Raw genomic sequence first — 24,772 nt, 5'->3', positions numbered from 1 at the left:
TTAAACAAAAACAGCTGTTGTATGTGCACAAAACAATTCACATTAACTGTGTACGGCGTATGGAGTGGCACCTTCCTACCGCCACACACGTGAGGTCAGAGGACAGCTTGCAGGAGTCCATGCTCGCCTTCTGCCGTGTGGCTGCGGAGGATCCACATCAAGGTTGGCTGCAAGCACCTTTACCCCCTTTAGCCCGTCTCGCAGGCCCCAGGCACGTTTTTGTGTTTTTCTTTAGAATACACAGTATTCAGATTTTTTTACGCTTGCTCTGGGGAAGCCAGATGCTATGACCTGAAGACTCTCCAACATCCTACAGAGAGTGAGGACCTGGCATCAGCTGGCCACACAAGGGAGCCGCCTTTTGGAAGGGGACAGTCCTTATTGAGCCCTCGGCTGACTAGAGAGAGCCCTGGCCAAGGCTGAACCAACCACAGCTTGATGGAACCAGACAAATCAACCCCAGCGTTTCCATGTTCCCAAGATAACAAATAATTGTTTGCTGTGAGTCACAGCCTTGTCAGTGTTGACAGGTCCCTAGAGAAACTCACGGGAGTGCGGTCCATCAACCAGGAACCTGTTTGCGGAGCTTCGGGAACGCCTGTCTTTTGGAGTCACGGTCCATTCTGTAGCAATCTTAAGAAGTCATGGCCCTTCTCCATCATGGGATTCATCCCAAATATCCCAGCAGCATATAAATCATTCATTGAGATAAATAACTTCTTCCTGTATGGGCAACTAGATAACCTCATCCACACTGTGGGGCCCTGGTATGAAAGCATTTATTCAGCTAAACCTTTGATCTTACAGTCAAATCTACATAAAGCTGGTCCCCCACAACTGTCCTCATTGACAGGAAAGGAGTCCTGAGCAGGAGGCACTGAGCAGAGAGACAGCAGGTTTGCTCTTACTGATAAACAGGCTCGGGTGACCCTGAATTCTCTAGCAGCAGACTCAGGAAGGTGTAACCCGCTGGCTTTTGCTCTACCCTCACAAGCTAGTAATATTCTGTGCTTACCTTCATCTTTCATTTGACACAAGGTCTTAGTCTAGGAAATTAGCTGTTTGCACCTTTACCCCTAAAATATGCAGGAACAAACCTTGGGTTACTAAACCAACCCCAGAGTCCTTCTCACCTGGGTGCCAGCGGATACAGCACCAGGATGCTCAGCCAGGGGACAAGCTCCATCCTAACCCTCCTAGTATCTGCCAGGGAGCTTCACAGCCACGCCCCTTCTGAGACACACTGTGCCCACCACGTCAGTCTTTTATCCTTTCTGTTAGCCCTAAGAGATGCATGCTCGGTAGCATTGTTGTTGACCCGAAAATTGTTAACTACGTGCCTGTGGGTATATGAACTGGAAACCTGGCGGGATGGGAAAACCAGCGAGCCAGCACCAAGAGACCATCGAACGGGGAGCATCAAGAGACCTTTAGAGAGAGCATAGAAAGGATGAATGGGACCTGACGAAAAGACTTAGGTTTGGCTGCTATAGCGATCCTTCTGAATCCTGAGAGGTTTGATGGGGCTTAACCCCAACATAAGCTGTTGATTTTTGTTTTTATGTTTTTAGGCAGTCTACCCAGGGGCTGTCCCCCTGAGAAGGGACAATCCGTGTCTTCTCCCATGATGACATCACGGCTCAGCTCCTCCAATGGCCTCCCAGTCCCATCAGGCCCTTAAGTGCCATTTTCCTATTTGTTTTATAGACAAGGAGACTGAAGCGAAACAGGGCCCTGCTCCACCGCAGGTCAGGCAGCCAACAGATGACAGAGCTAGGATTTGAACCCAGCACTCGCAATCCAGGGTTGTCAAACGTATCTAGTCGGTCTGTCATTCTCTGTCCATCGATGTGGTCACCAAACATTTTCAGGTCTTCCTCCATGCCCCCTTTGTGGCCACTGGAATGTGCACAGCCTCATTTCCAGTGGAAACTCAGTGGGGTGGGGAACACAGTTAGTTAATACTCGAGAATACGCTAGGGTCTGGGAGTCCCTGAGAAGCTGTGGTTCCTCCTCTGGCCAGGACTTGAAGGGGCATGTGGTGTAAGAAAGAGCCTGGGCCGGCATGACGGTTCAGCAGGGAAAGGCGCGTGTTGCCATGCCTGACAACCTGAGTTCAACCCTGGGATCCACACGGTGGAAGGAGAGAGCTAACTCTCCCTAGCAGTTGTCCTCTGACATACATGTACTGTGGCATGGCATGCGCGCACACATACAAACACACATGTAATAGAAATGTAAAGTACAAGTGCCTTGACGGGAGGTGTTGTATCAGGGTTCTCTAGAGGAACGGGCCGATAGACTACGTGCAGTTTGCGATGTGTATACCAGCCTGCCTCTGCTTCCGAGGGCTGGGATTAAAGCCGTGTGCCCCATGCCTGGTTTAAACCCATCATTCTGAAGGGTCTATGAGCGAGCCCCATGGATGCAGCCTCTGTAAGGCCTGGGGTGGATGGTGGCGTGTCACAGAAGGAGCTCCTGTGACAACAGACCTAACACCAGACAGAAGGTCAGAAAGAGGACAGGATCCCACACAGGCACCTCCCACAACAGCCCACACCCTAAAAGACCACACCATTGGCAATAGGAGGGACTCAGGGGAGATTCTTAAACCCCCGCTGGAGGACTGGAGGGATGGCTCAGTGGTTAGGAGTACTTGATGTACTTGATGCTCTTGCAGAGGACCCGGGTTCCCAGCACCTGCATGATTGTTCACAACCACCTCTCACTGTAGTTCCAGCTACACACACACACACACTTACACACAGAGACACATGCACAAACACATCGCAGCACCTACGTCTCCCCAGGAAAGGATGGGCTTCACATTCAGGTTTTAAAAGGCATCTGGGAGATGACTTGGGGAGTCAAAGTGAGAACTGGAGTCCAGAGTCCTCAGAACCCAGGCAAATGCCAGTGGGCAGAGCGGCTGCCTTGAAGGCAGAGACAGAGGGGGAGGGATCCCCCGATGAACTGGCTGTGAGCGGGCTTGACTGAGACACCCCACCTCGGTGACTAGGTGGAGGAGGTCAAGCCTCCACCTGCACAAGCATGTACACATGTACACAAACATGCACATGTGCTCACATGCCTGGACACACACACCACACCACACACACACACACACACACACACACACCACACACACACACAAAACAGAAAAAGAAAAACAGATTTGAAGAGCAGCAACAGAAGGAGGGTTTCAGTCTCCCAAACACAAAAGTGGGGTGCCTTTGGGAGACTCGCCCTTGCTGTGCCATGGCCTAGGCGGAGGTCCTGATGACCCTGGGAGGCCACGGACAGACGCTTGCTTCCAGGAGCCTCTCCTTCCCCCCCGTATGCATTTATTGGTTCTCCTTAATGTTACTCCCCGTTTTTAAAGTAGGAATGGCTGGGACGGCAGGCTGAGGGTCGGGACCCCAAGTCCTGGGAACACTGCAAGCTGACTATGACTTTGCAGGCCTGGATCTGGACTTCCTCCTCGGGGTGGATGACCAGGGAGAGCAGTCGGTCGGCCAGTCTGGACTCATCCCCAAAGAGGGCTTCATGAAGGGACTGCTCGTTGTAATGCCACTTTACTGCTCGGTAATGGCTTGAGTTCCGGCCCTCACTCAGCCGCTCAGCAAACACCAGCACCTCAAACAGCAGACTCCCCGGCTGTGAGGACTGGAAGAGGTTCAGGAAGTTGGAGTCCACCTGTGTTGGGGGCGGGAGAGAACCGTGAGCTCCGGCCTGTCTAAAATCCGCACTTGAGTTTAATTTTAAGACTCAGTGTATGAAGCTGGAGAGAGGGGCTTGGCCATTAAGAGCTCTGACTTCCCTTGCAGAGGACTGCTATTGGATTCTCAGCACCCACACTTGGGTGGCTCACAACTCTCTGTAGCTCCAGTTCCAGGAGTGCTGATGCCCTCTGTTGGCCTCCGCAGGCACTGCACACAGGTGATGCACAGACACACATGCAAACACCCATGCACATTAGAAAATAATTTAAAAAAATCTACCCAGTGAACACAATCCTCCCAACACACACATCGGCATCCCATCAGCCCCTCTCCATCTTTTTTTCACCTGACAGTTGAGAATGTCATAGAGAAGGTCACTCTTCTGTGCCAGGTAACTCAGCAGGCGGACAGCTTGTACCTGAATAAGGAAGAGCAGGAGAGGGCCGGTGGGTCTGGGCCTCAGCAGGGGAGGCTTGAACCTCTGCTCTTCCCTCTAGGCACTGCTCCACGGCCCTGATGGGCAGGCACCTGTGCCAGGACATAGTCCGACTGCATGATCTCCATCAGGGCGGGCATCACCCGCCGCAGCTGTGGGTTCACGAAGTCAGGGAGCGGGAGGTTGTTGAGGACGCGAAGGCCAGCTACATGCAGCTCCGTGTCCCAGATGGTCGAGATCAGCTCCAGCACCTTGATGGAATGTTCCTGGGGTGGAGAGAAGGGTCTGCTTTCATATGGCGACCTCCCTGACACACCATGCTCCATGTCACCCTTCACTGGCCCACCCGGGGCCCAGTAGACAATGCTCCCTACCTTGAACGGGAAGCAGCACACACCTTGGTCAGCCAGGCCCACCTCATGTGGATTTTTCCCCTTGCTAGTCTCCCTCTCAGTCTTCCTAAGCCTTCTGCCCAACATTCTCTTCTTTGCTTCACCCCTTTGGTAAGATCACCAACCCACCCCACCCGTTAACCCCACTTTCTCCCTACCCCAAACCTGCTTCCTTGGTCCTGGCCACTGGTCTCACATTCCCTCCCAGCCCCAACTTGCAGCATCCTCCAATTCTTTCTCTCTCTGCTCTCTCTCTCTCTTCCTTTCTCCCCTCCCTGTCCCTCCCCTCTCACTCCCTTTCCCATCCCTCAGAAATCTTTTTGGTTTTATCTTCAAACCCAGCAAAAGGGGTTAGGGAGAAGTGGGTAAAGTACTTGTGGTACAAGCGTGTCAGACCTGAGTTCAAACTCTGAAATGCATGTAAGGCGGAAAGAGAGAACCAATTCCACAAAGCTGTCGTCCGATCTCCACACATACACTGTGGCACTTGTGCACACACACATGCACGCACGCACGCACGCACGCACACACTAACAATCATTTCTAAAAATCCAGCGAAAGGGCCAGTGAGCTGGCTCAGCAGGCAAAGGTGCTTGCTACCAAGCCTGACAAACTGAATCTGATCTCCACGTTCCATGGAGTGGAAGGAGAGAACCGACCTCTGCAGGGTGACCTCTGACCTCCACAGCTGTGCCCTGGTATGTGCATTCCCAGATTCACACATGCACACAATTTAAAAAAAAGTTTGTGTATTAAAAAAAAGTCTTATGTAAAACCAAACTGCTTCTTATCCATCCCCACTTCTACCACCTTCTTCCAAGCCCCCATCTCTGACCCAGATTTCTGCAATGGTGTCCTGCCCCCCACCTTCCATCCTGCCCCCTGCATCTTGGTTCAGAACACCTGAAGACTTAGATCTGCTACTCCTCTCTCCCCTGCCCGGCCACTCACTAGGTAAAAAGCTGAAATCCTTAGAGATGCTCGGTCACCATCCCACTGGCTCTGCTCCAGTCTCCCCATCGTCAGCCCTCCCTTCCTGTCTTTGTTAGCAGCGAGGGGCTCACCACAAAGGGCCCTGAGGTGTTCCTTGAACATACCAGCTAGTGGCACAGGCTGTTCCCTCATCCTGCAAGGCTTTCCCACATCCTGACATGCTTTGCTGAAATGTCACCTCGGAAGGTCCTTTCTAGCCACACACCCCATCCCCCTTTTCCTCCCCTTCCATCTTCAAATTATACCACAATTTAACCAAGATGATTCAAAAAACCTGAAAGATGTTTTGGTAGCTTTCAGTCTGAGCCAATTTGAAATAAGGCTGCTATGTGTAATGGTGCACCTTTTCTTTTTTCTTATTCTTTTTTATTTTTCAAGACAGGGTTTGCCTGTGTAACAGTCCTAGCTGTCCTGGAACTTGCTTTTTAGACCAGGCTGGTCTTGAACTCACAGAGATGCGCCTGCCTCTGCCTCTGCCTCTGCCTCTGCCTCTGCCTCTGCCTCCCAAGTGCTGGGATTAGAGTTGTGCACCATCATTGCCCAACAGAAATTGTGTAGCCCAGGTTGGCCTAGAACTTGTGATCCTCTTGCCTCCACCTCCTTCTGCAAATCTGCCAGTGTGCTCCACCACAGCCAGCTGATGCACCATTTCTATGAGCTAAGTTTTCATTTCTCTGGGCTAAAAACCTAGGAGCAGTGCAACTACCAGTTGATAGGTGTGTGTTTAGAGTTTTAAGAGACTACTGAATTGGCCGGGCGGTGATGGCGCATGCCTTTAATCCCAGCACTTGGGAGGCAGAGGCAGGCAGATCTTTATGAGTTTGAGACCAGCCTGGTCTATAGAACTAGTTCTGGGACAGCCAGGGACACACATAGAAACCCTGTCTCAGGAAAACAAAACAAAAAGAAAATTAAAAAAAAATTACTAAGCTAATTTCCAGAATGACTGCTCTCCCATTTTATATTCATACCAGCAATGCGGGTGACACCTAGTTTTGCTATATTTTTTGTAGCATTTGGTGTTATCAACTAATTTTAAGATTTATGTATTTATGTATATGAGTGTATCATTTTCACGAATGCATACTGGAAGAGGGCATCAGATTCCATGGGACTACAGTTATAGGTGGCTGTGAGCCATACCATGCTGAGGGTTGAACTCAGGTCCTCTGGAAGAGCAGCCAGTGCTCTTAATCTCTAACCCATCTATCCAACCCACCAGCTAACTTTTATTTTTAGCTATGCTTTTAATTTTGAAGGTTATGATTGAGGGTGGGTGGTGGTGAGGTGGTGTACAGGGTTGTGTGGGAGGCGCATAAGTGGAGGTCAGAGGAGAGCCTGTGGGAACTGGCTCTCTCAGGTGGCCAGGTTTGGCAGATACCCACCGCGCTCCCTCATCAACCCTGTGTTTGAAATCTTGATGCATCTGTCATCAAACATGCGGTTTGTTGTTGTTTATTTGTGTTTTAAAACGGGGTCTCTTGTAGCCCAGGCTGGCCTCAAATATGCTCTGTAGCTGAGGGTGACCTTGAACTCCTGACCTCCTTGTCCTACCTCCGAGTGCTGGGGTCGCAGCACAAGAAACGGCACCTAGTTATGATCTGGAGGGAGCCCGGGCTAGGCCTGCACTCTGCCCACGGGGCCACATCCACACACCCTATCTTTTTCTTTTAAAGAGCATGTGTTTGATGTCACAAAGGCTTCAGCATAGAGGCAACAAAAGATCACTTCCTTCAAAACTGCACCTCACCCCCACGTGATCTTCCTCACCCACTCCCCTTTTTCTCACTTGAGATGGAATCTCACAGTGTAACCCTGGCTGTCCTGGAACTCGCTCTGTAGACCAGGCTGGTCCTGCCTACAGATCCGTCTGCCTCTGCCTCCTGGGTGCTGGGAATAAAGCCGCTTCCCACTTCTTGATTTTCTCCTCAAGCCTCACATCAGAGGCACCGTGCACCTGACTGTGTCCCCTGACTCACCCCGTTAGGATGTGTATCCCGCAAGGACCAGCGTTGCCCCATTCAGTGTCCCCGAGTCAGGGTCAACAGACAAGCGGCTAGAGGGATTTTGAGTGGTGAGGGTTAAGATATCGAACACCACAAGCCCAAGCTGGCCTTTCAGCAATGAGGCAAAGTCCCTATGAAAGCAGGCATTCCCTGCCTGCCCCACTGCCTTCTGGGAGTGGATGGCAGGTGAAAGTCTGGGGCAGGGCCTCAGAAAGAAGGAAGAGCAAGGTGCAGGAACAGGCCTGGAACTTCCTTTTAAATGGCTGGGGTTAGGGCAAGGAGGCACGGCCCACAGCCAATGTCACATTCCTGCTCAGAGTTTCTAAGAGCACAGTCGGGCGGTGGTGGCACATGCTGGAGGCAGAGGCAGGCAGATCTCTGTGAGTTCGAGGCCAGCCTGGTCTACAAGAGCTAGTTCCAGAACAGGCTCCAAAGCTGCAGAGGAACCCTGTCTGGAAAAACAAACAAAAAAGAGCAAACCATGGTCTGATTGAAAATGTAGGATAGAGGCCCTCCAGCAGACCTAGGTAGTATATCTGGTGATAGCTGGCCATGAGGAAGCACGGGAACCCCCACCCTCCACCCCGTTCCAGACTGCAGGGACCTGGAAAGTCCTTCTAAATAGAAAGGGTTCTGCCTTCCCAATACAGAGAGCAATACAGGCGCATACAACACACAGGGCTGCAGCTCCCCATGGGAACTGAACTCTGCAGCGTAGCATGCAACACAGGAAGTGAACTCCGCAGGGTGGCATGCAACACGCAGGGCTGCAGCTCCCCGTGGGAACTAAACTCCACAAGGTGGAGCCACAGGCTCTCTCATGGAAGCAGCTTGAGGTGGCCTGGGAGGACCAGAGCTTTCAGGCATCAGAGGAAGCTAAGGTGCTGTGCTCCGTGAGTGGGTGGGGGGAGCACCACCAAGTGAAGACCTCAAGAAAACGTTACTGTTTTAAAAATACTCTTAACTCGAGAGCCCCAGGCTGGCCCCAAACTCACAACCCTCTGACCTTAGACCTCCTGAGCACTAGGGTTGCGGAAATGCATCATGTCTCAGCCCGAGCTTTCGTTTCGAAAGCTTGTTCCATGTAAGAAACAATTCTAGTTTGCCTTTTCCGTGTGTGTGTGGCAGTGGCCAACACCATGGCTGAAAGAATGTGGGGGAGGGAAGGGTTATCAGCCCGGAGACAAGACTACTACGACGACAAGACTACGAGGGGCTAGGGAGACGGCTCAGCAGCTAAGAGCCCTGGCCGCTCCTGCAGAGGACCCAGGTTTGGTTCCTAGCACCTACACGGTGGCTCACAACTATCCATAACTCCAATGCCAGGATCTGGCTCCTCTTCTGGTCTGAGTCACCAGGCATGGATACAGCACCTATAGATATCTGGGGACAAATACTCATACATTTAAAATAAATGTTCAGAGGAATGGTGTGTCCTAGCTAGCTCACTGGTTCATGTTTAGCTAAATTTCTTCTAGAGCCCAGGCGCACCTGCCTCTGATGGTGTCACACACAGTGGCTTGAGCCCGCACACCAATCCTCAGTCAGGACAGTCTCACAGAAATTGCCCACGGGCCAGTCTGGAGGAGGTAACTTTTCAACTGAGGTTCTATCAAGTTGATAATAAAAGCTAATCCAGGACGGAAATATTAAAGTTTGGAATATGCAAATCTTGACGAAGGGTGAGCCAACAGGACCGTTCAGGCAGGCCTGATGGGGCTGGGACTGTATCCTGGGGTAACGCTGTGGAAATGCTGGACACGACCTTGGACCAAGCCCTGCCTCTCCTTTCTCCTGCGGGCTGATCTACGGCAGTGCTCCAGGGCATGGAGGGTGTGCGCAGCATGCTCGTGGCATGTGGAGGTGAAGGAATTAGCTCAAACGTCCAACCACGGGCAAACAGTAAGGTGGCCACAAAACAGACCGCTGAATATTGGTCACTATCTGAAGAAGGAAATAAAACGTCCAGGGGAGGATAAATCTTAGTCTTTTCAATGTTTTGGAGTGTGTGTGAAAGCAAACCACACAAGACTACAGACCGCATATGTATGGTTTGAAACCAAAATGTCCCCCTCCCCGGCACGTGTTTTGAATCCTTGTTCCCAGTTGGCAGCTCCATTTTAGGAGGCTGTGGAATCCTTAGAAGGTGGGGCCTCGCTGGTAGAAGTGGGTCACAAGAGGCGGGTCTTTGAAGGGTCCATCTTGCTTCTGGTTCCTGTGTCTTTCTCTGCTTCCTGGTATTCTATGACACATACCCCCATATCACAGGCTCCCACCACCAAGGGCCAAGCTGCTGTCGCGCCTCCCCTGCAACTCCCCCCCCGCCCCCCCCCCCCCCCCCCCGTGATGAGCTGACACCACGAGCCAAGTTAATCCTTTCCTCCCTTTGTTGTTTCCGTCGCCCTTGGGTGGCAATGCTGCAAAGTTAACTCTGTGCAGGAAATTGGTACCAGGAGTGGGGCTGTTGCTAACAGCCCGAAGGTGTGGCTCTCAGGCCCCTGGAACTTGTTTGCAGGAGGAATTTGGAGAAGATTGGAGGTACAGGCTAGGAATTCCCTAGAACCCTGGAAGTGGAGCTTGGCGGATGATGAATGCCGATAGACACCAAACAGCACAGACTCTGTCTGCGAGGATTCAGGTGGAGAACAAGGACTGGGTTGAGAACTGGACCACAGAACATCCACATTTGGTAAAGAATTTGTCTAGATTTTTCCTGGGTCTTGAAATTTTGAATGAGGTTGAATTTGAAAAGCAATGGCCTATTGGTTTGGTGGAGGGATTTCAAAGACAACACAACATTCAGGCTGCGGTGCCGTTACGGTGGCAGGTGACTGCGAACTACTGTTAGCCAGTCTCACGGTGAAAACCGGGAGCAAAGAGCAGAGCAGAGGGATCTGAATGCACACAATCTGTGCACACATAAGAGGAGCACATTTTAAAGTGCAGAGAAAATGACCGTACTTGTTAAAGAGATTGACACCATTAGAGAAAAGGCGAACAGCCAATAGGAAATGGTGACTTATGGACCATGAGGTGAGACCCCACTCCAGGGTACGAAACTGGAGATTCACTAGTAAGACCTTCCTAGAATGCCACCAGAGTGCTCTGTTCACAAAGGGCCACCTAGAAAAGGCCACTGTGGCTGCAGTACAAGGTGGCCTTAGCCACTCACTGCCCAGGCTGGCAGCAGGACTTGGCGTCATAACTGTGGGCTGGCTTTGCAGGCATGCACAGTACAAAGATGTCACAGATGCTTCCACCAGAATTCCAGAAAACAGAGAAGCCCAAAGCCCAAGAAGCCAGGCAGAGGGTTTATAGAGTTGTGGTCCCTTCCGGAAGCCTCTAAGAGGGTTGTGTACACACGGCTGTGAGGGGGAAGACAAGGCTGCAATGCAGACTCCACGATACAGGATGCCAAGAATGCGGGCTGTCTGCTGAGGAGGAAAGCTGTGGGTATGGACGGACTGGAGCCAGCCCAAGAGAGAGCAGCAAATGCAAGACCTTAGGGGTGGGGTTACGTAAGTACCTATGGTACTCCGCGTCACCACGGCCCTAGCTACCAAACACGGAGCGGCAGGATGTAATGTCCACCCTTGCTGGGCTTTTTCCTATCCCTCCTTTATCCACTACTATCCCTTCCTCCATTTTGGGATGGGAATGTTCACTTTGGGGTTATATGTTGGGAACATCTTTTTGATTTTACAGGCATTTACAGTTAAGAGTCTACGCCGAGTCTCAGAGCAGAGTGTACCTACAAACACTATTGGAACTGTTCAGACTTGGGAGAGTTTAAGAGATGGATTAAATAAATTCATTATGCATTGGGGATAGCTGAATCTTGGGGGCAGAGGAGGAATTCTATAGTTAGAATATGAAGTATAGGGGCTGAAGAGGTAGCTCAGAGGTTAAGAGCCCTTGCCGTTCTCACAGAGGACTCAAGTTCACCAGAGTGCTCTGTTCGCAAAGAGGTGACTCACAGCTGCCTGAAGTCTAGCTTCAGGGGACTGTGTCTCCCTCTTCTCTTGGGGCTGGCCATATTTGGGGAAGGGGCTGCATGCGTGAGCGTGTGGAGGTCAGAGGACAGCTTGTGGGAGCTGGTTCTCACCTTCCACCGTGCGGGGCCTGGGAATAAAATTTAGGTGGTCAGACTGAGACGCAAGTGCCCTTACCTACTGAGCCATCTTGCCCTGGGTTTTATTTGAATTGTTATTCTTTCTGCCTCACACACACAAAAGATGTTGTCAGCAGGGTGGTGGTGGTGCACGCCTTTAATCCCAGCACTCGGAGGAAGAGGCAGGCGGATCTCTGTGAGTTTGAGGCCAGCCTGGTCTACAGAGCGAGTTCCAGGACAGCCAGGACTACCCAGAGAAACCCTGTCTTGCAAACAGCCAATATGTGATTGTGAATTAAATATTTAACCTTTTACTTCTTAAAGAATATGTGATTATTGTGTGTGTGTAAGACTTGTGTGCCCTGGCTTGCACGTGGGCTCAGAGGACGGCTTTTGGGGGTCAGTTTTCGAACTCAGGTCAGCATGTTTACCCTCCCAGCCCTTAGCCATTTTTAACTGGTGAGGAAGAGACATTTTGCTAGAAAGCAATTTGGGGTCAAAGACCTTATATTTTAGAATTTACTTTTTGTTGTTGTTGTTTTGTTTTGTTTTTCTGAGTCATCAGACCCTAGACCCTGGAATGGACTTCACCTCCCAATTCTCCAACCACCTCCACCTTTGCTGGCTTCTGGGGTCCTGAGGCCAGGACTCCCCCAGCTGAGCTAGCTGGGTCCCCAGTTGCTGTTTGCTTTTTTAAACATCCCTGTGGTGAGCCCTTAGGTCACCGAAAAGACTAAACCAGGATTAGGGGACAGGAATCTTCAGCCCCACTCCAAGCGCCACAGAGGGAGGTGGCAGAGCTGGTGGCCACTGGGTTGCCATTCCCACACAGGGGAGTGCCCGAGAGAGAGACTGAGCAATAGGGTTTGGCCTGCAGATAACAAACTCCCATCTTTTCTCCTGACCTTGGCCTATTTCTCCTCTCTTCTGTCTGGCTGGTGTGGAGCTGTGACTTCTACGCCCCTTCAGCTCCTCCTCCAGCCTAAGCGGGAAGGTGTGGTAACTCTAGCTGCACAGCTAGCCTGTCAGGAGGCAGACACCGTCTAGCCTGGAAATGAGAGGCCTCACCTGTGTGTTAGGAGGAGCTTTCTGCTCTTTGTGGGGCGGGTGTCCAGTGCCATTCAGATGTGTGCAGATAAGTGTGCCTATGAGGAGGTGGACCACCACCTCCTCGCTTGTTTCTGGGTTAGAAACTCAGATTCAAACAAACTTACAGGACCCGACTTTTCACCCTATGCAAATCAAAGGACCCAGACCCTGGGGACAGGCTCACCTGGATTTTGAGCCTGAACTTCCTGATTCCAGAGAAAGCTTTAAGAGCATTCAGGGCTTGGATTTTGACGCTGTTGTTCTTGTCATCCAGCATCTCCGCCACCAGGCTGATGTCGTCGGTCGTACAACCCGAGGCCTAGAGTGTGTGAGGAGACGCGGAAGAGACAGGAGGAGCGGGTGTCCTGGGCCCACTGTCTCCCAAGTCTCTGAGACCTCCCCCTGCCGCCACCAGCCAGAGGGACAGGTCTGAGGATGCTGCCTGGGGTTAGGGGTGAGCTGTGAGCCAGGGGGGCAGACTGACGACCGGGACGCCCCCACCCCGCCTCTCCTCACCTCAGCCTCCAGCAGATACACACAACGGGTGATGCTGTGTAGGATCATGCTCTTGGTATACTCATCCTGTCTGCACTCCAGCGAGTTGAGGAGTCTTCGGATCTCTCCTGAGTCCCTCCCGTGGCGCTCTCTCTCGATGGCCAGGCCTAGACAGCACCCCAGGCCCACAGTTCAGGAGATGGGCTCGAAAGTGGGGGAGGGGAGGAGGGAGCCAAGGGCAAAGGCTTCTCTAAAGTGAAGGCTTCGCTGTGCCCAGCCCTTCAGGCACTAGCGGCACCGGCACCGCCTGGGCTCTGTGCAAAGACCATGACTCCTGTGCCCTCTGTCCTGACGCTCGCTCACTGGTTCACAACCACAACCTTCCTGGTGTGTAGTCGTGACAGGCTCGCCGGACACCTGGCAGATGACAACCAACCATCTCCAAGAAGTCACCCTTTCCCTGATGGCACAAAAGTACCCTATGGAGAGATGGCTCAGGGGTTAAGGACACTGGCTGCTCTTCCAGAGGACTGGGGCTCGGTTCCTAACACCCACATGGTGGCTCACAACCATCAATCGGATACTTCTTTTGGAGTCCCTGGGCATTGCACACAGGTGGTATACAGACATCCACACAGGTAAACTGCCGTAACACATAAAATAAAAATGTACCCTATGACCTAGTGGGGATCTTAGGACAGAAAGTCCCTGCTCTTCCTTCCTTCACCGGCTCCAGGACCTGGAGGAGAGCAAGAGATAAAGCTCTTGATCCCACTTCTAATACCTGGGTGGAGGAAGCCAGAGTGGGTGATTCCTCGGGCCCAGCTCCATGAGTTCTGCTATTCAGGGCCCCCCCCCCAACTATCTTCTATAGCAGTGCCTTGCCTCAGGTGCTGGGGAGGGGGGGGGAAACTGAGGCAGGCTGAGGAGAGAAAGAAGGAAGAGAGAGAGCAGCTTGAAGGAGTCACCTTTGGGCCTTCCCCCAGGGAAGGCCTTAGGAGCAGAGCCCTCTCCCCAGGGACCAACACTCACGGGCGATACAGATGGGTGAGTTGGAGCAGAGGGGCGGATGACATTTTATGCCAGCCCTGATGGCCTTGTAGAGCAGGTAAATGGCCCCGGCGCCTGTAGCTAGGCCCACAACGCTTTTGCGGAGGTCCATTTGCTGCAGGCACCGGGTAATGGTCTTGCCCATGACTTCAGTGCTGCCCTGTGGTCTAGGTGGGAGCTAGGCCCAAGGCACCTGCAGAGAACATTCCGGAACCAGAACCCTAGCAGGGCCGAGAACCAGGGTACTAGAATTGGAGCCTAGGCAACAAAGGAAACCCAGGAGTTGATGGGGTTAAGGGTGGCCTTCAGGGAAGTAAGAGACCAGAGGACTCAGCTTTGGGAGGCTGCAGAGATGAAGCCAGGGACTCCGGAGGTAGAAGGTGGGGGGGCCTGAGTGGGGCTCAGAGGCTGCACTTCCCGGCATGGCAAGGCCATGGGCTTGTCATTGCCGGTTTTTATATGCCCATCATTTATTTGTAGATAGGGTCTCAGTGTGTAACCCTGGCTGACCTGGAACTCAGAGGTCTACCTGCTCTGCCTCTCCTTGCTGGAGTTAGAGGTGTGTGACATCACACCTGGCTTCAGTGTTTTATGCGTGTGTGTATGTGTGCCGTACACACATGCATATGGTACCCAGGGAGTCCAGAAGAAAGCGCTGGATCTACCGGAGCTGGAGTTACAGCTGTGAGCGGCCAGTTGTGAGTGCCGGCAACTAAACTCGGGTCCTCTGGAAGAGCAGCAAGTGCTCTTACCCCTGAGCTGCCTCTCCACCTCCTCGCTTTCAATTTTTTGAGATGCGATATCACATAGCTCAGGCTGGCTTCCTTCTTACTATTTTGTTAAGGACGACCTTGGTTGACCCTCCTGCCACTACCGCCCAAGTGCTCGGTTACAGGTGTGCCCCACCATGCCCAGCCTGTTGGGTTGTAGGAGTGTGTGGGAGGTGTGTGTGCATTCGTGAACATGTTTCTGTATGCACGTGCAGGTATAAATGCCCGTGTATTCACATGCATATACGCTGGGTAGAGATTAATACCAGGCATATTCTTTAGCTTCTCTCCATCGTATTTTATTGATTGTATTTTATGTATCTAAATGTTTTGCTTTCATGTATGTACGTGCACCCATGGAGATCCGGTCACCTGGCACTGGAATTAGAGAGCACTGTGATCCAGCATGTAGGTGCTGGCGGCTGAACCTAGGCCCTTTGCAAGAACAACCAATGGTCTTAACCACTGAGCCATCTCTCCAGCCCCCATTACTGGTTTTCAATTATGTGCTTACATCTGTGTGTGGGTTTGTGACCGTCAATCAGGTGCCTTCAAGGGCAACAGGCACCAGACCTTCTTGCAGCTGGAGTTGTAGGTGGTTCTGAGATGTCAGATGTGGGTGCCGAGAACTGAACTTGGGTCCTCTGCAAGAACAGTGTGCACCTTAGCTACTGTCATTGTTCTCAGATGGACTCTCCCTGAACCGGGGGCTCATTGACCTGACTCGACCAGGTGTTCAACAAGCCCCGAGGATCCTCTCGTCCCCACCTCCCCAGTGATGAGATTACAGGCACACACTACTGTGCCTGAATTTTTTATGTGGGTACAGGGGATCAAATTCAGGCCCTTGTGTTTGTATGGTAAGTGCTCCACCCACTGAACCATCTTTCCAGCTCCTGTTTTTTTATTAGAATATATATTTATTGTTTAAATTGAGGGACTGCACTATGACATCTTCACGTGTGTGGGCTGTGTATTTTGATCTCATTCATATGAATTTCTCCAGTTCCTTTTTCTTTGAGCCAAGTTGGAGTGGCCGGCGGGTGGCGCGTTCCAGTACCTTTTGTTCCAGTAGAGGGCAGCAGAGGCCCACTTCTGGGCTTGGGCCTTTGGGTTTGGGGAAGCACAACTTCCAAGACCATCTGTTGATCTCCAGCATGGATGTTCTGCCTGGGTGGCAGGTTGTTTCTCAAACAGGGTTTCCTCTTCCCACCCGGGCTTGAAAATGACAGGTGGACACCTTAGAAAGAATCGTCCTGCCCAGCTTCCGATTGCAGCCCTGGAGTACGCCTCCCTGAGGAAGTCTCAAGGGGGCACCCAGCTTAGCTGCCTGCACTTAGTAGTCACAGCTTAGAGACTTATAGGCATAGCCCTTACTATGAGGGGCTCTGTGTCCTCCTGACATGGAGGGAGAAAGGGCAGCTTGCCCAGGTGTCTTCTCTCCTCACCAGGGTCTCTTCACAGCCTTTGCTGTTGTGTGTGGAGGTGAGGGGCTTCGAGCTGGCCAAGAGCATGGAGGTGCTAGAGCAGGGCTGAGCCTGCCTGCTGGGAAGAGCCAGGACAGAAGGCTCCAGAGTTGAGCCTAGACAGAAGTTTAGGGGGGGGAGTAGCTGTAAGGACAGACCTGGCAGGCACCACCCACTAGGTGCAGGGAACAGGGACTGCTCCTGCAGCCATTATCTTCCTGTCCCCTCTTCTATGCTAGCCACCAGGGGCACTCAGATCTGCCTGGCTTCAGGCAGGCAATTCCAGGGTCTCCTGCAACAAGGAACCAAGGAAGGGGAGCACAGTCTCTGCTGCTGTGGAATCACCCTTCCTCCCTGCCAACTCGGGACAGGGAAATGGCCACCTGGTGGGGACTGTCACCTGAGACTCAAAGGCCACTCTGGCTGATCTTAAGATGAGGTCCCAGCCTTCCCACCTTTTCTGACCCCCAACCGAGTTGATTCTGCACACTTGAGAGCCTATGCACAATGCTCACCTCTCTTTTATTCCATTTTCCAGTATGTGTGTGTGTGTGTGTGTGTGTGTGTGGTGTACCTGTGTCCATGTATGGTACCACATGTGTTGGCGTGTGTGTGCACATGTATGTATACATGTGGAGGCTCAAGGCTGACTTCTAGAATCATCCTGGATTCTAGCTTGCTTTCTGTGGTGATAAACACTGTGACAAACCCAGCTTGGTGAGAAAGGGGTCGACTTTCGGGTGACAGTCCTTCATTTAGGGAAACCGAGGCAGGAACCGAAGCACAAACCACGGAACGTTTTTTTCTAGCTTGGTCTTTGGCTCATGGTGAACTAACCTTTTCACACAGCCCACTCCCACTTGTTTAGTCCTGGTACCTTCTAGCCAATCAGCAATCAAGGAGGTGCTCCACAGACATGGGCCCAGACCAATCGGATGGAGGCAAGTCCTCATTTGAAGTCCCTCCTTCCCAGGTGTGCCAGCTTGGCTGCTACCCTCTCTCCCACCTTCCTCATTAAGACAGGGTCTCTCAGGCAAACCCCCGGCATTCAGATAAGGCTAGTTTTGCAAGCAAACTGAGGGATCCCATGTCTACCCCAGAGGCTAGATTTACAGGAGGGACACCATACCCCTCTGGCATGTACTGAACGCAGGGCTTGCCACGTACAGGCAAGGGCCCTACCAAGCTACAGCCTGTCCCCTCAGTACACATCGCCTCTGGTCACGATGAGGAGCCACACAGCTCAGGCGCAGGTGGCAAGCCTAACTGCCCCCTAGGAGGCCTCTTAGATGCGTCCACTAGTGATAAAGCACAAGCACATTCCCTGAGCCGAGGCCCATGTCCACCTGTGGAACTCCAAAGCCACTTCCTCACTGTTTTCACCCAAGCGTGGGTGGGGGTGTTTCACTGTCCTTAGGCTCCGGGCTCTCTTGGGGGCTAGTATAAACCGGACTGGGGGCACAACTGTAACCCCAAAACTCTCAGGAGGTGGGGTGAGGATCAAGAAGTTCAAAGTCATCCTTGAGTACTTAGCAATTTGAGGCTAAGGTGTAGAGCAAACCTGTTATCCACAACACTTTTATTTACTTATTTTACTTTTTTTGTTTTGTTTTTGAGACAGGGTTTCTCTGTGTAACAGTCCTAGATGTTCTGGAACTAGCCGGGCGGTGGTGGAGCACGTCTTTAATCCCAGCACTCGGGAGGCAGAGGCAGGCGGATCTCTGTGAGTTCGAGACCAGCCTGGTCTACAAGAGCTAGTTCCAGGACAGGCTCCAAAACCACAGAGAAACCCTGTCTCGAAAAACCAAAAAAAAAAAAAAAATGTTCTGGAACTTGTTCTGTAGACCAGGCTGGCCTCGCGCTCACAGAGATCCACCTGCCTCTGCCTCCTGAGTGCTGGGATTAAAGGCCCGGCTTACTTTTGGTTTTTTGAGACAGACTCTAGGTAGTCCAGGAGTTCAACTCAAGAGGTATTCCTGTCTCTGCCTCTTGATTGTTGTGTTAAAAGTCACCAGGTTCTGCTCCCCCAATTTTTAAATTATGGGGGGGGGGGGAGCGGGGCATGCGCATACTAAGGCACACATGTGGAGGTCAGAGAACAATTTACGTAAATCAGTAGGTCTCTCACCATATGGGATCTGGGAATCGAACTCAGGTCGTCAAGCTTGAAGGCAAAGGCCTTTACTCGGTAAGCCTCCTTCACTTCCGCGGCCTATCTCTCGGGAGCCTTATCAGCTAAGGGGTTTTTGAGTCTTCGCTACACCCATTGAAAGGCCCTTTGCGGTCCGATCGATTCGGGTTCTAATCCCCGCAGTGTGGGGTTCCTCAAATACACAATCTGCGTTTCGGTGTTGGCTCAGAAAATGCAGCCAGCAGGACTGGCCAGAGAAGGTGCAGATCCTATCGCTGCGCAAGGGACACCTCCCCATCAGTGCTCAGAGGAGAAGACTGGGGGGCGCCCGTGTCTCGCAGCAGATCCCACACTCCCCGCGCTTACCCTGGCCGCGGAACTCGAGCCGAGGGGCCCCTCTGGCCAGCTCCTGACCCGCGAAGGCGTGGGGACCAGGAGACGCAGCGTGAAGCGCGGGAGCGGCCAGCGCCCGGGAGGAGGAGCGCGGGGCGGAGCGCATCGCCCGGCCTCCCCCGCGCCCCCGCCCCTCGCATCCGGCGGCGGCACAGGATGTTCTTTCGCTTCGGTCCCCCCCGCCCCCGCTCTCACTTTCTCCCCGCTCCCCTCCTCCACACCCGCCGCGCCCCACGCCGGCACCTTGTTTAACCCCTTCCCGCCCGCGCCCAGGGCGCGCAGCTAGCCTGGGGTGCCCCAGAAGGCACACGACTGCGCCCAGCCGAGCTGCCCGTCTTGCGTCAAGGATGGAGGGTGCAGTGGGCTTCCGGGGACAGGCCTACAGTTCCCAGACTCCCGCTAGATCGCCAGGGGAGGTTCTCGGGGACCCAAGCCTGCTATTTCCAGACTCCCTACCCACCTCCACCCCTCCACCTTGCTATATCGCAAGGAAAGGTTCCCGGGGACCCGGCCCGCACTCTCAGATCCAGGGCGAGATCGTCAAGAGCAATCGCGAGGCGCGCGCTCTCCTGGGCGCGGACTGGCGTGCGTAGTTATCTCCCGCCTAAGGGGCGGGGGAGGACCCAGCAACTATAACCTCATCCTCCCCCCCCCCCCCCCCCAGGTTGCGCTAAGGCGCCGCTCAAGCCGTTGGAGAGGATGGAGAGAGGCCACGCCCCCTAAACGTCACTGTCTCCAAGGCAATCGGAGGCGGGGCTGGAGACAGGCGGACTTTAGGGACTACAGGCAGCCTGGTGCTCCGGGACAGGGTGTGGCTGGGCTGGGGGCGCGGCGGGGTGGGGCGTTTCTGACTTTTTTTTTTGACTTGCTTGGTGTTGGAGAAAATGAATGAGCGACAACTTGTGTTCGTTTGTTTTGATTCAACAAACGTTTATGCTTGTCGCCATTCTTAGGGACTGTCTTGCTCTTTCCAAGCCTCCTGTCCACAGGTTGTCACGAATGCGGGTGGAGTGGCCTTGCATCTGGGATATGATTCTGGAATCGATGTAATTTTTCTTCTTTTACATTTATTGCGGGGGTGGGGCTCGCGTGCCACCACGTGCAAAAAGATCTCTGAGAGCAGCTACTTGTAGGAGTCAGTTCTCCCTTTCCACCTCGTGGGAGCGAAGGAATCGAACCCTTGTCGCCAAGCTTGGCAGCGTCTTTATCTGCTGAACCATCTCTGCAATTATTCAGTGCCTCTCTTCTCTTGTAATAAGCGCTAATCAGGGAAGATAGTTCTGTAATTCATGGAAGCCCTCAGCCATTCAGAGAAGGAAGGCAAACCTGTGTGCTCACAACTTATCAACTCATTCCCAGCACTCAGGTCTTTGTGACCTTTGCCCCTTGTAGTTCTAGCTCCTTTGACAGTTGTAGGAACTGAGTCTGAGCGGTTCATTAAGCTAGGTGTTGGAACCAGTGTTAGCCCAGTAGCTGAGCGGTGGAGCCAGGATAGGACCCACACCTGTGGGTCTGAGTCCCCTCGTCGTGTTTCCTTCTTAGACTAAGTGACATGAAAGGCCGAGTGTCTCCGTCATGAAGGAGTTTATAGTCTACAGGGAAATGGCGTGAAGATACCACAGGACATAATTAAGCAATAAAACCTAGAAAATGTTGACGGTTGTTCAAAAGGATCAAAATAGGGTTGGTATTATTAGAGGCTTTCCTGTGGAAGGTGCCTTTCCAAGTGGGTCAGGAGGTGGTTGGAAAGCCAGGCCGCCAAACTGGTGACTCAGAGCTAACCAGACCCTTTTTAATTTTTTTATTTGTTTTAAAACAGGATCTCTAGCCCAGACTGACCTCAAACTCTGTATTTAGCCAGGGATAACCTTAAGAGTCTGATCTGCCTGTCTCTACCTCCCAAATGCTGGGATTATGGGTGTATATCACACCTTGTTGGGGATGGAGGGATCCAGGGCCCCCTGTGTGGCCCCGTGTGTGGCAAGCAAGCACTTAGGTACATCCACAGCCCCTCCTTTGGATCTTCTGTCCTCTGTGGCTCTGTCTCATAGGAGCAGGTACCACAGCAACTGCCCTGTGTCTTTGCAATTTAGCACAAACTCTCTGAGGGTTACCTGGGTGTTAGCTTCCCCTTCCGAACTCTGAAGAGTCTGAAGTAGATGAAAAATAGGGCAAAAACAGATTCTGTGGGCAAAGGTGCTCGCTGCTAAACCCGATGACCTGGGAGCCACATGGCAAAAGGAGAGAAATGACTCTTCAGGTTGTTCAGTGACTGCCACATTTGCCCACTGGCACACCTGCACCCCCACCAAATATACATACATGCACGCATGCATGCATACACAAATATACATACATGCATGCATACATACATACACACACCAAATATACATACATACATGCATGCATACATACATACATACACACACACACACAAATAAATGTTTAAAAACAGGGCCTGCGTGAGCATCAGGAAGGCACAAGGCTCTGTGGGACTAGAGGGACCAACTCGGGAGAGAGAATAAGGAGGTGAGGGGAATGTTGGATCAAATGAATGGTTTGTTCACTTAAGAATGCCTAGTGTCCCCTCGCTGTGGGGCCTGTGCCCAGTACAGTGGGCTGGAATGGATGAATGAACCCGGGCCTCTGCTCACGGAACACCCAGGACAGTACCCAGTGTTCCCAGAGTGCTTGGCTGAAGTTGATAGCATACACAGTAAATGGTGTTTGGGAACGATTATTCCAGGAGGGTGTGTAGGAGCAAGGAGAACTCCCGGTCAGAAAGCAGGACAATTTGGGCCAAAGGTGGACTCTCTGGGGCTGGAGAGAAAGAACTGGAAAAAGTCAGGAACAAATAATAGCAGTTTTATTTTTTATTTTTTTATTTTTTTTCGAGACAGAGTTTCTCTGTGGCTTTGGAGCCTGTCCTGGAACTAGCTCTGTAGACCAGGCTGGTCTCGAACTCACAGAGATCCGCCTGCCTCTGCCTCCCGAGTGCTGGGATTAAAGGCGTGCGCCACCACCGCCCGGCAGCAGTTTTAAACATAAGGAGCAAAGTGAAGAATCTAGTACATGGTGACAGATCAAATATAGGCTGTTGATAAAGAGATCAATTAAGAGTTACTAACTGGAGCCAGCGAGATGGCTCAGCGGCAAAGACGCTTGCCACCAGCTCTGACGGAGTGAAAAGAGAACAGACAACAGAGCTGTCCTTTGACTGCCACATGTACCTTGTTCACGCGCACACACGTGTACCTGTGCACGCACACACGTGTACCTTGTACACGCACATGTTTACCTGTGCACTCACGTGTGTACCTGTGCACGCACGCACGCGTGTACCTGTGCGTACCTGTGCATGCACGCACACATGTACACACAGTGATTTTATTTATTCATTTGGTTTTGTTTTTATTTTAGTTTTTTTGTTTGTTTGTTTGTTTTTTGAGACAGGGTTTTTCTGTATAGCCCTGTCTGTCCTGGAACTCGCTCTGTAGACCAGAGTGCTTGGCTTAAAGCTGTGCACTGCCACTACGAAGGGCTCAGTCATTTTAATTTTTTTGTCCAGAAAATTTTAACAGGTTTATTTATTTTTTTTTTTTGTTGTTTTTTTTTTGGTTTTTCGAGACAGGGTTTCTCTGTGGTTTTGGAGCCTGTCCTGGAACTAGCTCTTGTAGACCAGGCTGGTCTCGAACTCACAGAGATCCGCCTGCCTCTGCCTCCCAAGTGCTAGGTTTATTTATAATGGTTATAAAGTTGAACTGTTGAACTGTGTTCACTGTACCCCTTTGCCCGCATTAATGCTTTATTTACATCTTGTATTTATATTAAAAATTCCTATACAAGTGAAAATGGAAAAACTGCCAATATCTGATTTCTGTCCCTTATTTTCCACTCACAATCATATACTCAGGTGCCTTCTGACCCCATGGGAAGAAAAAAACAACCCTAACATTCAGAACTACCGGTAACAGGAAGAAGAAAAAAATTTTTTGAAAATGGAACATTTTCTCCTCATCCTGGACTCTGGGACACATTCTCCGTGAGTGAGGCTAGCTTCCTGGATGTCTTTTTGCCCAACTGTTACACGGTTGGCATGGACAGGTTGGTATCTTCAAAAAGGCCAACCAGACAGGTTTCACTTGCTTCTTGCGAAGCACCAGTAGCTGCACTCTGGAAATACAGATCTCTTTTGAAGTCCCGAGCAATTGCTGGAAAGGGAGTTTGCCAGTCAGAAGAAGGGTGGATTTCACGGAAGTGCCAGGTCTGTAACGATGAGGTTTCTTCACCCCTCCAGTAGAGGGCGCACTCTCGCGAGTGGTTTTTGTAGCCAGTTGTTTCCTGGGTGATTTGCCTGCTATGTAGGAGCCACAGTATGGCACCTCCTTACTGATCCCTCTACTCCTTTGGCTGGAGCTGGGCAAGCAAGAGGCAGTGCTGGCGTTAGGCTGTCCAATAAAAACCAACAGGGGTAGAGATTTAGCTCAAAGAGCCTAGATTTCATCCTCAGCCCCCCTAAAAATTAGCCCACCACTGTAGGGAGTTTGGGGGATCAAGTCTCAGTGGGCAATGGGTCTAGGCACGTGGTCAGTTAAGTCAGTCCCTTGGAAGCGTGTGAAGAGAAGTGTCTGGTGGGGAACCAGAAGTTAGAGAAGTCAGTGTACCCAGGTCACCATTTCACTTATACCAGCAAACATAGGCACCAGGAACTGACATGGTTGTAGGTTGGAATAGGTGACAGTCAGGTTGTCTCCCTCCTGGGGTGTTTGTTGAGTGTCAGCTGAGTGACCTTCTGCATGGGGTGTGTGTTGTGTTGAAAAGTGGTCCCTAGCCTGGATCCACGTTGGCACCCCTCCCTTCACCTTTGGCTACAGAGCGTGCAGATGGTGCAATCAGATGGCCTGGGGACACTAGGCCCAGGTGAGGTACTCCAGCAGTCTAGGGTCCCTCCCCTAAACTTCAGCCTGGAAGGATCTGGAACCCAAGCCTGTGCTGTCTGCCAAAACCTTTCCGGGAATCCGGCAGAGGACAGAGCCCCTCCCTGCCTGTCCTGGCACTCTTAAGGCACAGGGTGTCCCTCGGGGTACCTTGAAGACACCCCAGGAGGCTGGAGCACTAAACAACCCCGCCCCCAAGGAACCACCCTGTTCTGGTTCTGCCCTGCTACCATGCTTTCAATGGCCCCACCAGACCACAAGAGTCAGCAAGCGCGAAGGAGGAATTTTGTGGCTGGGTGGCCAGCTTCGTGGGCCTTTGCTGTGGCTTCAGGTGGGAGGGTGGGGACAGCAAAAAAAGCAGAGTCTCAGGCTTCAGAGGACCAGGCCACCTGCTTCTCCCTCCCTCCCTCCCGGGAGGAAATCTTCAGGGCCCCAGTGGTTTTGAAAGGAGGGGAGGAGGGGGGACAGGAAGAGACACTGAACACTCTGGGTCAGTCAAGGACAGTGCAGAACTCTGCCTTAATTCTTCTAGGATGCTCTTGCTTGGCCCCCTTACCCCCCAAACCTCAGAGCAAACTCCAGAGGTGTTCCAGAGTGGGTGGGGCTTGGTGGGACCACGGAGCCTGTAGCCAGCAGCTCCGTGGTCCTCTGCACGGGTGGATGCGGTGAGGAGGATACTCTCGTCCCAGGTGGGTTGAACCGGCCAGCGGTGCACTGGCCTGGAGGGTCCGGAGATGGCTTCATGCAGGGGTGAGGAGTCCTTGTACCCGACCGTGTGGAG

At 52.1% G+C, this 24,772-nt stretch overlaps 1 protein-coding gene across 1 annotated transcript; it reads right to left on the bottom strand.

The window, feature by feature from the left end:
• Nucleotides 1–3,189: 3,189 nt before the first annotated feature.
• Armc12 (armadillo repeat containing 12) lies at nt 3,190–19,160 on the bottom strand. The gene is made up of 6 exons (XM_075978730.1): nt 19,028–19,160; nt 13,266–13,411; nt 12,934–13,068; nt 4,251–4,424; nt 4,069–4,140; nt 3,190–3,696 (listed from the first exon to the last, which is right to left on the bottom strand). The coding sequence occupies exons 1-6, from the start codon at nt 19,158–19,160 to the stop codon at nt 3,364–3,366; spliced, it is 993 nt and encodes a 330-aa protein (XP_075834845.1). The 3' UTR covers nt 3,190–3,363.
• Between the last annotated feature and the right edge of the window lie 5,612 nt (nt 19,161–24,772).

Source organism: Microtus pennsylvanicus, chromosome 7, assembly GCF_037038515.1.
Source record: "Microtus pennsylvanicus isolate mMicPen1 chromosome 7, mMicPen1.hap1, whole genome shotgun sequence".
NCBI classification, from domain to species: domain Eukaryota; kingdom Metazoa; phylum Chordata; class Mammalia; order Rodentia; family Cricetidae; genus Microtus; species Microtus pennsylvanicus.
The sequence above is the reverse complement of the archived record's forward strand: the minus strand, read 5'-3'. Positions and strand labels throughout refer to the sequence as shown.